This window comes from Acipenser ruthenus, chromosome 2, assembly GCF_902713425.1.
Source record: "Acipenser ruthenus chromosome 2, fAciRut3.2 maternal haplotype, whole genome shotgun sequence".
Classification (NCBI taxonomy): domain Eukaryota; kingdom Metazoa; phylum Chordata; class Actinopteri; order Acipenseriformes; family Acipenseridae; genus Acipenser; species Acipenser ruthenus.
Genome location: NC_081190.1, coordinates 68264988 through 68278450, shown reverse-complemented (window position 1 = coordinate 68278450; position 13463 = coordinate 68264988). Strand labels below are relative to the sequence as shown.

Here is a 13463-nt window from a genome sequence, read left to right as displayed (position 1 = left end):
AATAGAGATTCTGAGCCAAATAATAAGATAAAAAAAAATATTCTTACCAAATAAAACAGATCAAAAATGTAATTTGGGGCTCCCGAGTGGCGCATCCAGTAAAAGCTCTCGCTAGAGTGCAGGATGCTCTCTATAGCCTGGACATTGCGAGTTCAAGTCCAGGCTATTCCACAGCCGACCGAGGACGGGAGCTTCCAGGGGGCGGCGCTCAATTGGCCGAGCGTCGCCTGGAGGGAGGGAGGGTTAGGTCAGCCTGGGTGTCCTCGGCTCACCACGCACCAGCGACCCCTGTAGTCTGGCCGGGCGCCTGCGGGCTTGCCTGTAAGCTGCCCAGAGCTGCGTTGTCCGACGCTGTAGCTCTGAGGCAGCTGCACGGTGAGTTCGCAGTGTGTAAAGAAGCGGGCGGCTGACGGCACATGCTTCGGAGGACAGCGTGTGTTCATCTTCGCCCCTCCCGAGTCAGCGCAGGGGTGGTAGCGGTGAGCTGAGCCTAAAAAATAATTGGGCATTTCAAATTGGGGAGAAAATAATAAAAACTAATTGGCAACGACTAAATTTAAAAAAAAAAAAAAAAAAAATGTAATTTAATAAACCAAAGTGAAGGTAGGCAAAGTGTACTTTAAATTGACCTTAGGAGAGCCGTGGTGAAAAGGAAACAGCCACATGATTTTCAAGGTGTGGTGGAGGAAGCTTCAAAACAATGACATGGTACGTTTTAGCAGAATATAAAGGGTTGGAATGGGATGATAAATGGTGGGTTTTGATGCCTCATGTTCTTTAGACTCACTGCAAGCCCTTACATTAAAAGCAAATTGTACAGTAGTCCTTGGAGTGTGTGTAACTAGTGTGTTTTACTTCTATCGTAGATGAGACAAATAATATCACTTCTTGAAATTTGATCAGAAGTTGAGGGTCCACCAACTTTTCCATGTTTTGCAACAAATGTATACTGTCATGTACAGGGGCTCCCTCCGCTGGAGGAGCGAGGTGTGGCATCATACCTGATATTGATCTTGGTATTATAGTCAACTACCTGTATCAACTTAGCAGCCCTGATTACACACACACACACACACACACACACACACACACACACACACACACACACACACACACACATATATATATATATATATATATATATATATATATATATATATATATATATATATATACTGGGCACCAATATATAAATGAAAGCATATATACACTGTATATTTATAAATGTGATATGTTAATACATGTAATTAACACTATATGATAAATACATGTACTATTCTAAGATAAGACCAGGCAAGCACGTGTATGGCATGCATCCTTCAATTTCTAATGACCAAAGTATGCCATGCTGCAAATACATCGTAGTTTAAATAAAGCCACAGAATGATGTAGAATTATCTAGATTTGTTTGGCCAATGTACACTGTGAATCAGAATGTTTTATTCTAGAATGTGTTGAGCCTAGTGCTCCGTTGTTCCAGAAGACAGAGGTTTGTAAATCGTTATCTTTCCTGCGAGTGACTTTCGTTTTTCTCCCTTTGCTGAGTTTAAACTGCACTCGGTGCAAGTGGGAGGGTCCATATACACAGAATGACGTCGCTTGTCAAGTCTCTTGCTGACTCCCCTCAGTCTGTTTTTATCAGTGCTCTGTCGAAAAGCTACAAAATCAGAAATCTAAGGTTTACGGGAGATTGTGAAAATAATAACAAGCTGTTTTGGGGTTACGGTTTTGGTGTATATCACCCTTCGGCTGTTCGTATCACGACTAGCTGGGAAACACAACTGTATACTTACTTTGCGCCGGGAACTGTCACAACTGAAATTGGTGGATGCATGGAAACAGAAAATAATAATTTTTACTGTGTGAGATATCGGGGGACAAAAACGACGCTTTTCCCCTTGGCTTACCAACAACACATCCACCTGACCAAGTTAGATGTAGTAATTAAGGTAAGACTGCGAGTGTATAGGAGCTGTCATAAACGTGCCAGATTTTACTGTAACCTGCGGTATTCCTGGTTAATACGTCGGAATCAAGTTTAAGCAAGCTTAGTTATACAGACTATCTTCAGGTGGTAACTGGTTTGAAATTAAATAGACATGTAATAAACAAAAAATGTCATTCCTAGCATTGTTATTTATGTATTTATTTATTTTAATCATAGCGCTTTTAAAAACGGTACAGTAGTAATGTTATTGCAGCGTCTAAACTCAATTGTTCGGTGGAAATCTGACATTGACGAGAAGGAATAACATGTTACAGTAATTTTTTGAAAATTTAAGAAAATATGGACAGATTTTTCAGATAAAAAATGCATGACAGTTTGAAAGGTTTCTATTCAGAGAAAGCAGTACATTGCTGGGCTCTACACAGACAAGGAATCGTTCAAATGAGCGCTCCTTACTGTATATACACACTAGTAACTATTCTTGCTTTGGTGGGCAGGGGTATGGGCATAGCATAAATAATGTAGCTGATGAAAATGTATTTAATTCAAACATATTTTAAACTGCAAGTCTCTACATTTCTAAAATGTTGACACGGGTGAATGAATCCCGATATGGCTACCCGCTCTCTTGCAATACGGGCTAGATGGCCTCGTCGACTTTAAAAACTGCATATATTGTTTGTGCAATTTGATTAATACAGAATCCATTAACTTGCCAGTGATGTAGGCTACTCACTTCCAGCACCTTGGTAGATGTTTATCTCTATCATTTTTAATATGGTATAAAGCTCGCAAATTATTTAATTCAATTTTAAGATTACAGATGTGTTACGTTTTTGTTTTGTTTTGTTTTATCTTTTGTAGCATGATTGTATTAGTAAATGTCTCTAGTTGTTAAAGGTTAAACCTTGGCCAGATGTTGATAATAATAACGTTTTAACGTAGAGACAAGTAAATAGCGTAACTAATTGTGGCCTGCAAGAATACTTACTAACGTACTTATGCATATGCAGTATCATAACTATAGCGCCCTCGTCTTCATACATTCATACAACGAATAATTATGTTATTACTCACACCGAAATACTATATTACAAACTGGCTACTCAATATGAAAGCAGATTTAGCAACACAGAGGTATCTAATATTTGGATACTCTGTAGCTTTAAGAACATCAGAATTTATCGGTCATGTCGCAGCACAGTTCTGTCAACAAGGGCCTTAAAGTCCAGAGTGACTGTAGAAACGAGCCAATCGGTAGGTGGCGTAAAATTAACTTTTCGTGACACAATTACGCTGTGGCCAATGGTTACAGTTAGGAGGAGGGGTACTGAAAGAGTGCTACAAAAAACACGTGATTCATTTTAAGAGGCAAGCAGCATGTTGTTGAAGTTGGGCGCTTTATACAATGAATGCCAGATACCTGCGTTGCAAATCCTAACTGGCATGAAGTCAGTCAGAAGCGTTTTTTAAGGTAGGCTGCAGTATTTATTTAGTTAACTCATCGAATGTTGGGAGTAATTGTGAATTACCAGACACCGCGTTGAGGCAGAATGATTTTAAAAATAGATGTAGCATTCGCAGTTGTGAGCTGGCTCCTGAGGCTAGTTTTTAAGTAGTTTCGTCTAATGGTACTAATTATAATGTTACATGCGTTAGGCTTTAACTATTATTTGATATTTAAATAGAATATGTTTTTAAACAAAAAGCCCATGATTATGTTCCATTAAACACTAAAAAAAGTGGATGTTTACTGCAGTTTTTAATAGTTAACTCCTTACTGACTTTTTTTCTTTACATTACATTTCCATATGTTGTTTTTAGCTATAGAGAAACAACGTTATTCCTTTTTAAAAACTGCAGCTACTTCCTCATTCTTTGATCACACTAGGTGAATAACGTTCAACAGCAGGAGAAGGTCATACATTACATACTTGTTATGCCATGTTGTAGCTGGAAGCATGATTGTTTTTGTATTTTTTAAAATATGTTTAATATAGGCATACATTATAAGTTAATAACCTTTTCCAAAATATGTGAAGACTATTTAAAAACATTTGGCACACCACATATTCAATGCTGCGAGGTTGGCTAATCTATATAATTTAAAATGTACAATTGAGGCAACTGGTTACAGCCTCTCACTGGGTTAGAAGTGTATTACTACTAGTAACACATGTTTATGTTAATTTGTCAAATATTACTAAAAATAGATTATTGAACATGCGTAGTGTCGTGCATGATAAAATAAATATACAGTATACTCATGAGAACTCAAAAAGTATAATTTGATTCACAGTTGGTGCTGAGACGTTCCAGTGGGCATCTACCGTCTCATAGAGCCCGCTAAAGCTGAAAGCTGATTGGCTGATGGTACTGAATCGTTTTCTAATCTGCATTAAATTATTTTAGATATTCTGTTTGATATTACATTTTCTAACTGAACAGGTCTATACTGTTTAACCACTGCTTAAAATAAATATATATTTTTTTTATTCCTTGTATTTTGACAAATTAGGTATACCCATGAAACAACTATGGAGACCAAAAGACACCAATGCTTCCTTGATAGAATGAACTGTGAGAAAATGTTGAGTCAAGTGCCTAAATCAATGGAAAACAGCTGTTCTTTGGATGAAAATCAGACCGAAGATAATGCATTGATGGAGATCCTAAATGTCACAGCTACTGGCTTCAAGGAAAATGGTGGGAACAAGTTGGAACAGGCTCTGGCTTTTCAGCATCAGAATCAGAAATTTGTTTTCCCAACTTTAAATAATAACAACAATATTAAGCTGGAGACAGACTCCAAGGAACTTTCCAAAACTGTGGCTGAGTCTATGGGCTTGTATATGAACTCTGTAAGAGATATAGATTATAGTTTTGGTCAACAGAATCAACAAGGACATCCAAGCCCTGTGAAGGGCTATCCAAACAGTGGGCAGCAGATTTATACAAGTGAAGAGAATCTGTCTGCATCAGCTACGAGCCCCAAAATGAACACTTTGGGTTCACTTATCTCATCCCCTTACTCTGCAATCTCCAACCTTTCTAATATTAATTCTATGGAGTGCTCAGCCAGCAGCCCAGCCAACACCAGCAATATGGCTGCTTCTGTTTATAGTCCCCAGAACACAAACGCCTCTATTTCCAGCCCTGTCAGTAACAATCTGGTGTCTTCAACCACCAGCCCTCTTGTGGATCCTTGTACTGCTGTCAGCAGCCCCATTGATTATAGCTCTGGGGTATCAAACCTTGCTAATGTACATGCAAGAAACTCTACTGCTTGTAGCCCCACAAATACCAGTAATATGGGCTCTCCACTTTCAAGTCCTCTTAATACTATGAGATCGCCCATCTCGAGTCCCCAAAGTATGTGCAGTGTGAAATCTCCTGCCTCGAGTACTGCTAACATGAGATCTTCTGTATCAAGCCCTATTGGTAAAAACATTAACATTAACAACATGAGATTCTCCATTTCAAGTCCTTCGGCTGTTACAAATATGTCAGTAGTAAGCCCTCCATATAACTCGACAGGGTTTCCCATCTCCAGCCCTGTTGGTGCACTTGGTCTGGTTCAGAATGATATTAACAGCCCAGATGACAGAGACCACGATATGAAAAGGTTTGAATTTCCAAAGGTTGAAAAAACAGACGGCGAAATATATAGTTGTGGGGTAGACGTGATGGGCAAGTTCATTAAAAATGAACCTGGCACTGGTTTTGATAACATGTGTCTTTTAAGTGACAACAAGCCAAACTTACCCAGTTCTCATTTTGCCACACATGTTAAGAATGAATCGGATAAAGGGTCGTCTTGCCTGAATGCACACTATAACGGACAGCAGCAACCTTTAACCCCCTTTCCTGTTTCAGAAACCACTTACTTGTCTTTGAGGGACAATGTAGATGAGTACAGCCTTTCTGGGATTTTAGGACCACCTTTTGATTCATTAAATGGCAATTATGACCATGAGGCATTTTCTAACAATGACTTGCCTAAGAGAATTAAACAGGAGCCTGACGATGGCTGCTATTATCAAGAGAATAATAACATGCCGACATCGGCTATTGTTGGAGTTAATTCAGGTGGACATTCATATCATTACCAGATTGGAGCGCAAGGAGCAATGTCTTTTTCACAACCTGACGCGAGAGACCAATCAAACCCTCTTCTAAATCGAATTTCTCCTGTTACGGCTGTGATGGAGACATGGAAATCTCACTCTGGCCTGTCACAAGGCTCTCTGCCATCAAGGGGCGATGGCTATCTGCTGCAAAGATGTATTCCAGAAAACATGAGGTGAGGGAAAATAGTTTTACATTAAAGTTATAGAAAATATGCATTTACCTGAACCGTGTACATGATAACATAAGATAGAGTAGTCATCTAATTGACTTGCTTATAAGCTTTACCTTATAGTTTGATTGAGCATTTTAAAGTTATTTATGAGTAACATTTGAGCCATAAAACATGACTTACTTTTGACTAAATGACTAAATGTATTTCAGAATAGATACTGAGCTACAGATAATTAACCCTTTGCGGTCCATTTATTCAGCACCTGTCAGGCGCGTCAGGTCTAATTTATTATTTATTTTCACATGAGCTGTTTAAAAGTAATTTTATTCACTGTAAAACAGGTTTAAATATCAAAAGGACACTCAGTACTGCATCTCCAGCTCTGCCCCACTCCTTGTTCGCTTTATTTATCACATATCTCTTCATAGTAGTGCATACTGCTCACTCGATTTATCACCAAACTCCTCAATAATGCTATCCAAGTTGTTATTTTATTACTATAACAGCTTGGCAAATGTCCACTATTGTCTTTGAGAGCTGGATGCGGAAGCAGCTATCTTGTTTGTTTATGTCCATGTTATGTCTGTGGTGAAGGGACTATGCGTATTGCTCAGATCCGCCTCCGTTTTTTTTTTTCTCGACTTCTCTCGGCTTCTGTCGGCCTCTCTCGGCCATTGATAGCTTTTCTCTGCTTTTTCCAGAGAAGAAACGACTAGGGACCTGTGTATGATGCCTTTTTGATGATGTCAGACAGAGTCCGACATCAGACTGGAAAGGAAAAATTGTAATGTCGGACTTGGTCTGACATAGGACCGCAAAGGGCTAATAATGGAGGATATTGGTCCTGTGTCAGAGTACTCGTAAAGCAAGCTTTGTTCACAGATAAACAGCTGGTCAGCGTATGTATAACAATAAAATAGGCACCTGGGAACAAAATGTGCCAAAAATTCTTTGCACAACTTTAGACTATAAACATATTTCCCTCATTGCTCTATAGGTAAATTAATTTTATAACGGGCTATGGGATGTATTCATTCTTAGACAACAGGGTTCACAGAAGGTATTCTAGTAGTATTATTGCACTTACTGTAAACCATACTGTATTTAAATATTAACCTTACACTGTAACCCTGTACTGCCCTGTAACACCTGTTTTTCTGATTATTCAGGTATTTTTAGGGATTGTCTTACTAGAACAGTGCTGGCTGTGGTTATACTATTTTGTATTTTAAACATAAAATGGCAGATGCTCTTGTTGCTGTCATTTCTAGATCTTGGTAAATGTAATGAGTATGTGGATACTGTACACATGCATTGTGACTGCAAGTTGTTTTTCTTTTACTTATACAAATCATGTGGAAATGGGAGCTGTTTGTAAATTGTAGTGTAAATTAGTATAATGTGGTAAATTACAAATTAGGTTGTAGAGTATTCAGCCATGATAACATGTTCAGTTTTTGTATGTGAATCTTTTCCTCTATCAAAAAAAAAAAACAACAAAAATAAAAACTTTAATTAGATCAATAATTGATGTGATCGCAGGCGCCTAACCCATGAGGCAGAAGGGGCACATGGCCCCCCACTTTGAATATGGGGGGGGGGGGGGGGGGTCAAACTATATATTTTGCCCCTCCAATTTTTTCATTCATTATGTATTATATCTTGTTGTGTTTGGCATTGGTTTGTCTTAAAAGGTTTAAAATAAAATATAAAAATGGAAACGTATTCAGAGGATGGGCCACATTTATAGACATCCAGAATAAATTCTCCCTACACGAACATATTGGTTTGACCCAAGGTCTGCACAGTGGCTAACGTTAGCTAACAGTAAGAAAAACCGTCGCTAAGTTAATGTGAACTCGGCAGGAGAGATGACTTAAATATAGGCATATATTTTTTATTTATAAATCACAAAAATATCCGAAGGAAGACAGAGTATAAGACCATTATTAATAGAAAATGGTAAGGAAGAGAAAGTATCAGGCCGTTATTAAAAATTCAGTTCCCACCAAAATCTTTTTTTTTTTACTTAGATTAAGAAGTAGTAAATATATGAAAAAGTGGCATTTCAAAATCACACAAGCCTGATTTTACTTTAGTGAAAAAGTTGTACCTTAGTTGTTCTTTGCTGATATTAATGTTCAGCTTTCATATCAACACGTGTGTACTTACTAATAATTTAAACTCACATTTGTTTAATAATAAATATTTACCTGAATGTCTGTAAAAAATGTAGAAAAAAATGCTGATTGATAAAAAGGGCGACTCAATATTTACTAGTGTAGCTCATGATATACTGAAGTCTCTTAGATTTCAGTAGATCATTGACTCCATTGGTCTGGACCAGGTACATTTCACATTCTTTGCGCATCAATTTTTATTTATTTATTTATTTATATTCGTGCTTAAGGATGCAGGGTGCTTATTGTTTTTGTATCAGCACCAAGCATTGCCCTGCTATGGAGAGCGTTTACTTTCCGAAAGTCTTGTAGCAGCTGGTTTCGTTGTTTGACAAAACTTGAAAGGCATTCTGTAGCATCCAGCACTACATTTAAAACAAAGATGAGCAAGGAATATTTTAACTGTTAACCAGGGATTCAAACCGGAATTTTTTCCGTTTCGGCTCAGGTTCTGAAAGTTCCGAACGGCTGAATTCGTTCCGTTCCGGTTCAGTTATCCATCTGTATCAATAAATGCACTTTCTTCCTGTCTATAGAAACAACAATGCCCATGTTGCAGCCTTAAAACAAAATGACAGCAGTCCGTTTGTTTTTTTTCTTTTCTCCTTTGCCTCAGTTTGAGTTTACATTTTCTTTTTTAAACAATTCAAAACAGCGACATTTCCCAATAATCTCGGTGGGTTAACGTCCTTACATTCAACGTAATAACTTAACCACTTCAACACCATGACATACGCACGTATGTCAAATGAAAACCGACTTACAGTACCATGCCGTACGTTCGTACGTCAAGTTTCCCATTCTATTCTATGAGCGGTTACTCAGTCTAGCATTTCAGGTTTCATTCTCTAAAGCAGTGCTGGCACTGTGGAATGTGCAATGAAAGTCAGGGGAGGGTCAGGTGACATTTGTATCCAATTGCGTGTCGTGTAGAGATTCCAATCTAGCTGTGGACGTTTAGAAGACACAGAAATATTGTGTGAAGGCATTCAACTTTTACAAGTATATATATATATATATATATATATATATATATATATATATATATATATATATATATATATATATATATATATAGTGTTTTAAATTATTATTTTTTGTTTTATTATTAGTTTTACTTGTTTAGTTGTAGTTTATATAGTTTTTAGCGAAAGCTAAACATGGCAACATACGTGGAGAGCGACAATGGGAGTGATGAAGATTTCAGAGTTGGTTTGGAGGATTTTGATACTAGCGACAGTGATGCTGACTTATCACTCAGCGATGATGATGAAGAGGATGTGGAGCCAAGAACAGCAGGGGACTGGGTGTTTATTACTGATCCATAACAGGATACCAGTCCTCCATTATTTGATTTTGCACCTGTTTACACAGATGTGCACCCCACCGTGGAACTTGAGAGTTTGCGTTCTCCATTGGAGTGTTTTTTGGCTTTTGTTCCCGAAAAGCTAATCACTTACCTTTGTGACTGTACAAACAAAAGAGCATGCAGCTACTTTACAGGTAAGCCAGCTGCAAACGGGAAGGTGTTTGGTTTGAAATGGCAGGACGTGGAATCCAAGGTGATGTACATCTCTTTTGCACTTGTGTTTCTGATGGGCATAAACAAGCTGCCACGGATGTATGCATACTGGTCCCAACATCTGTTGATGCAGGGCCCCCCTGTCTTTTGCAAAGAGGTGATGAGCAGAAACCGCTTTCTCAGCATCATGAAGTTTTTATGATTCTCTAATATAGACAATGTACGCACAGACCGCCCTCTTACAAGACTGGAGCTGTTTCTTTCCATGCTCAGAGAGACATCAATGGATTTAGTTGACCCGGGACAGAATATAGCCATTGATGATGCACTTGTTTTGTACATAAAAACAAAAAGAGCTCTATTCGGAATCAAACTTTTTTGCCTGTGTCCCAGTGATAAAAGGCTGAGAGGTTACACTTGGAATTTTCAAATTTACATCGGCAAGGATAAATTTGATGTCTCACATTATCCAGAAGCAAGTGAACTCAGTTCATCTGAAAGGATTGTGGTTTATTTGGCTGATCATGTACTGAGCCAAGGGCGTCATATTATTATTGATAATTGGTACATGTCTACAAGACTAGCATCATTTTTGCTTACACAAAATACGCACATAACTGAGACTATTTGAACCAACAGAGTATCAAAGGAAGTAACTGAAGAAAAACTGGACAAAGGACAGGTATATTTTGTTAGAAATTCTGATTTATTGTTGGTGAGGTGACACGACAAAAGGGATGTGAATGTACTGACTACAAAGTACACAGCTGGCTTTGTAGAAAAGACCTGTGTTGTCACTGGAGGAGCAACAGTATTTTTCAAAAAGCCATTCCACATTGAAAAGTAGAACAAACTGATGGGAGCCGTGGTTGTCTGTGATCAGGACTTAGAGCCATATGATTCTTGCAGAAAAAGTCTTGCCTGGTTAAAAAAACTAGGCATCCACTTCATGTCCCGGATGATGTTGAACAGTGGAGTGCTGTATTGGCTTTCAGCGGGGGGAGGGTAAGATTCTGTTACTGGATTACCTTTTACAGTGCTGTGACGAAATTCGATCAAAACACAGTACTGGGTACAAGACAATGAAGCAGGCGTCTGCGGCAGCGAGATCTATCACAATGCCTGCGCAAAGTAGCCCTCTACACGCATTTGTGACTATCCCTCCAACACAAGGGAAGCAGATTTGAAGCGACAGACAAGCAAACCAGGTGTGAGAAGGAGAGCAGGTCCGGCGAGGGGAAGAGGGAATGGGCTCGCCCCAGGTTCGGCTGGCAGAGAAAGCCGCAGCTCCTCTCACAGCAAAAAAGTAAATACATTAGGAAAGATAACTACGTAATAGGCCTAATATTTATTTAGTTATAGTTCTATCCGAGGCGTGTTACAACCGAGAGACTTATAGCGAAGGAGCACTGTATATATATATAATCTGTCAGTTGAATGAATAATTAAAAAAAAGAAAAATACAGTATTGAAAAACTATCACTACATACTACTTATATTGTTTTTAAGTTAAATATAGAAATATGTATATATTAGTAATTTATGAGTGCAACGTAATTACATTAAAAAAATGTGAATGAACACTTAGGTCTAACAAAGTATGCAGCTAAAAAATAGCAAATTGTAGGTCCAGTAATATAACTAGCAAACCTCAGATTATTAACAAAGTACTTCACTTAATTGCCACACATACTTACAGCTTGTTTTCTGTGTATGTAACGTAATAATAAGTTAATAACAGTACCTGTTTATTTTGAGCGAACACAAGACTGGTCACGTAACATGGATCCAGAATGTAGCCAACCGCAAGGTGGAAGGCAGAACTGAAGGCAAATATAGTGCTATTTGATTCACTGCTGGCTGCTCCGATAAAGCAAGCTAAATGTAATGTTGAATTTCATTAGCTGGCTGTGATGTAATGTTTTGTCGTTGACCACTGAGGTGAAGACCATGGGAAGAGTGCTTTTTCAAATTATTATACAGTACTGTGCAAAAGTTTTAGGCAGGTGTGAAAAAATGCTGTAAAGTAAGAATGCTTTCAAAAATAGACATGTTAATCGATTATATTTATCAATTAACTAAATGCAAAGTGAGTGAACAGAAGAAAAATCTAAATCAAATCCATAGTTGGTGTGACCACCCTTTGCCTTCAAAACAGCATCAATTCTTCTAGGTACACTTGCACAAAGTCAGGGATTTTGTAGGCATATAGTCAGGTGTATGATTAAACAATTATACCAAACAGGTGCTAATGATCATCAATTCAATATGTAGGTTGAAACACAATCATTAACTGAAACAGAAACAGCTGTGTAGGAGGAATAAAACTGGGTGAGGAACAGCCAAACTCAGCTAACAAGGTGAGGTTGCTGAAGACAGTTTACTGTCAAAAGTCTTACACCATGGCAAGACTGAGCACAGCAACAAGACACAAGGTAGTTATACTGCATCAGCAAGGTCTCTCCCAGGCAGAAATTTCAAGACAGACAGGGGTTTCCAGATGTGCTGTCCAAGCTCTTTTGAAGAAGCACAAAGAAACGGGCAACGTTGAGGACCGTAGACGCAGTGGTCGGCCAAGGAAACTTACTGCAGCAGATGAAAGACACATCATGCGGAAACTTACTGCAGCAGATGAAAGACACATCATGCTTACTTCCCTTCGCAATCGGAAGATGTCCAGCAGTGCCATCAGCTCAGAATTGGCAGAAAACAGTGGGACCCTGGTACACCCATCTACTGTCCGGAGAAGTCTGGTCAGAAGTGGCCTTCATGGAAGACTTGCGGCCAAAAAGCCATACCTCCGACGTGGAAACAAGGCCAAGCGACTCAACTATGCACGAAAACACAGGAACTGGGGTGCAGAAAAATGGCAGCAGGTGCTCTGGACTGATGAGTCAAAATTTGAAATATTTGGCTGTAGCAGAAGGCAGTTTGTTCGCCGAAGGGCTGGAGAGCGGTACACGAATGAGTGTCTGCAGGCAACAGTGAAGCATGGTGGAGGTTCCTTGCAAGTTTGGGGCTGCATTTCTGCAAATGGAGTTGGGGATTTGGTCAGAATTAATGGTCTCCTCAATGCTGAGAAGTACAGGCAGATACTTATCCATCATGCAATACCATCAGGGAGGCATCTGATTGGCCCCAAATTTATTCTGCAGCATGACAACGACCCCAAACATACAGCGAAAGTCATTAAGAACTATCTTCAGCGTAAAGAAGAACAAGGAGTCCTGGAAGTGATGGTATGGCCCCCACAGAGCCCTGATCTCAACATCATCGAGTCTGTCTGGGATTACATGAAGAGAGAGAAACAACTGAGGCTGCCTAAATCCACAGAAGAACTGTGGTTAGTTCTCCAAGATGTTTGGGCCAACCTACCTGCCGAGTTCCTTCTAAAACTGCGTGCAAGTGTACCTAGAAGAATTGATGCTGTTTTGAAGGCAAAGGGTGGTCACACCAAATATTGATTTGATGTAGATTTTTCTTCTGTTCACTCACTTTGCATTTTGTTCA

The 13463-nt window shown here is 38.9% G+C and overlaps 1 protein-coding gene across 3 annotated transcripts in view; it reads left to right on the top strand.

The window, feature by feature from the left end:
- Positions 1-1616: 1616 nt before the first annotated feature.
- LOC117409242 (mineralocorticoid receptor) overlaps positions 1617-13463 on the top strand; it is a 133728-nt gene continuing 121881 nt past the window's right edge. Inside the window, exons 1-3 of one of the 3 annotated variants that reach the window (XM_034014950.3) lie at positions 3343-3422; positions 4248-4321; positions 4467-6251. In XM_034014950.3, the coding sequence (XP_033870841.1) occupies positions 4486-6251 (1766 nt within the window). In that variant the 5' untranslated portion in view covers positions 3343-3422; positions 4248-4321; positions 4467-4485. Of the gene's footprint in view, positions 1950-3338; positions 3423-4247; positions 4322-4466; positions 6252-13463 lie in introns of those variants that run through there. The other 2 variants (XM_034014948.3, XM_034014947.3) reach the window with 2 other exon arrangements.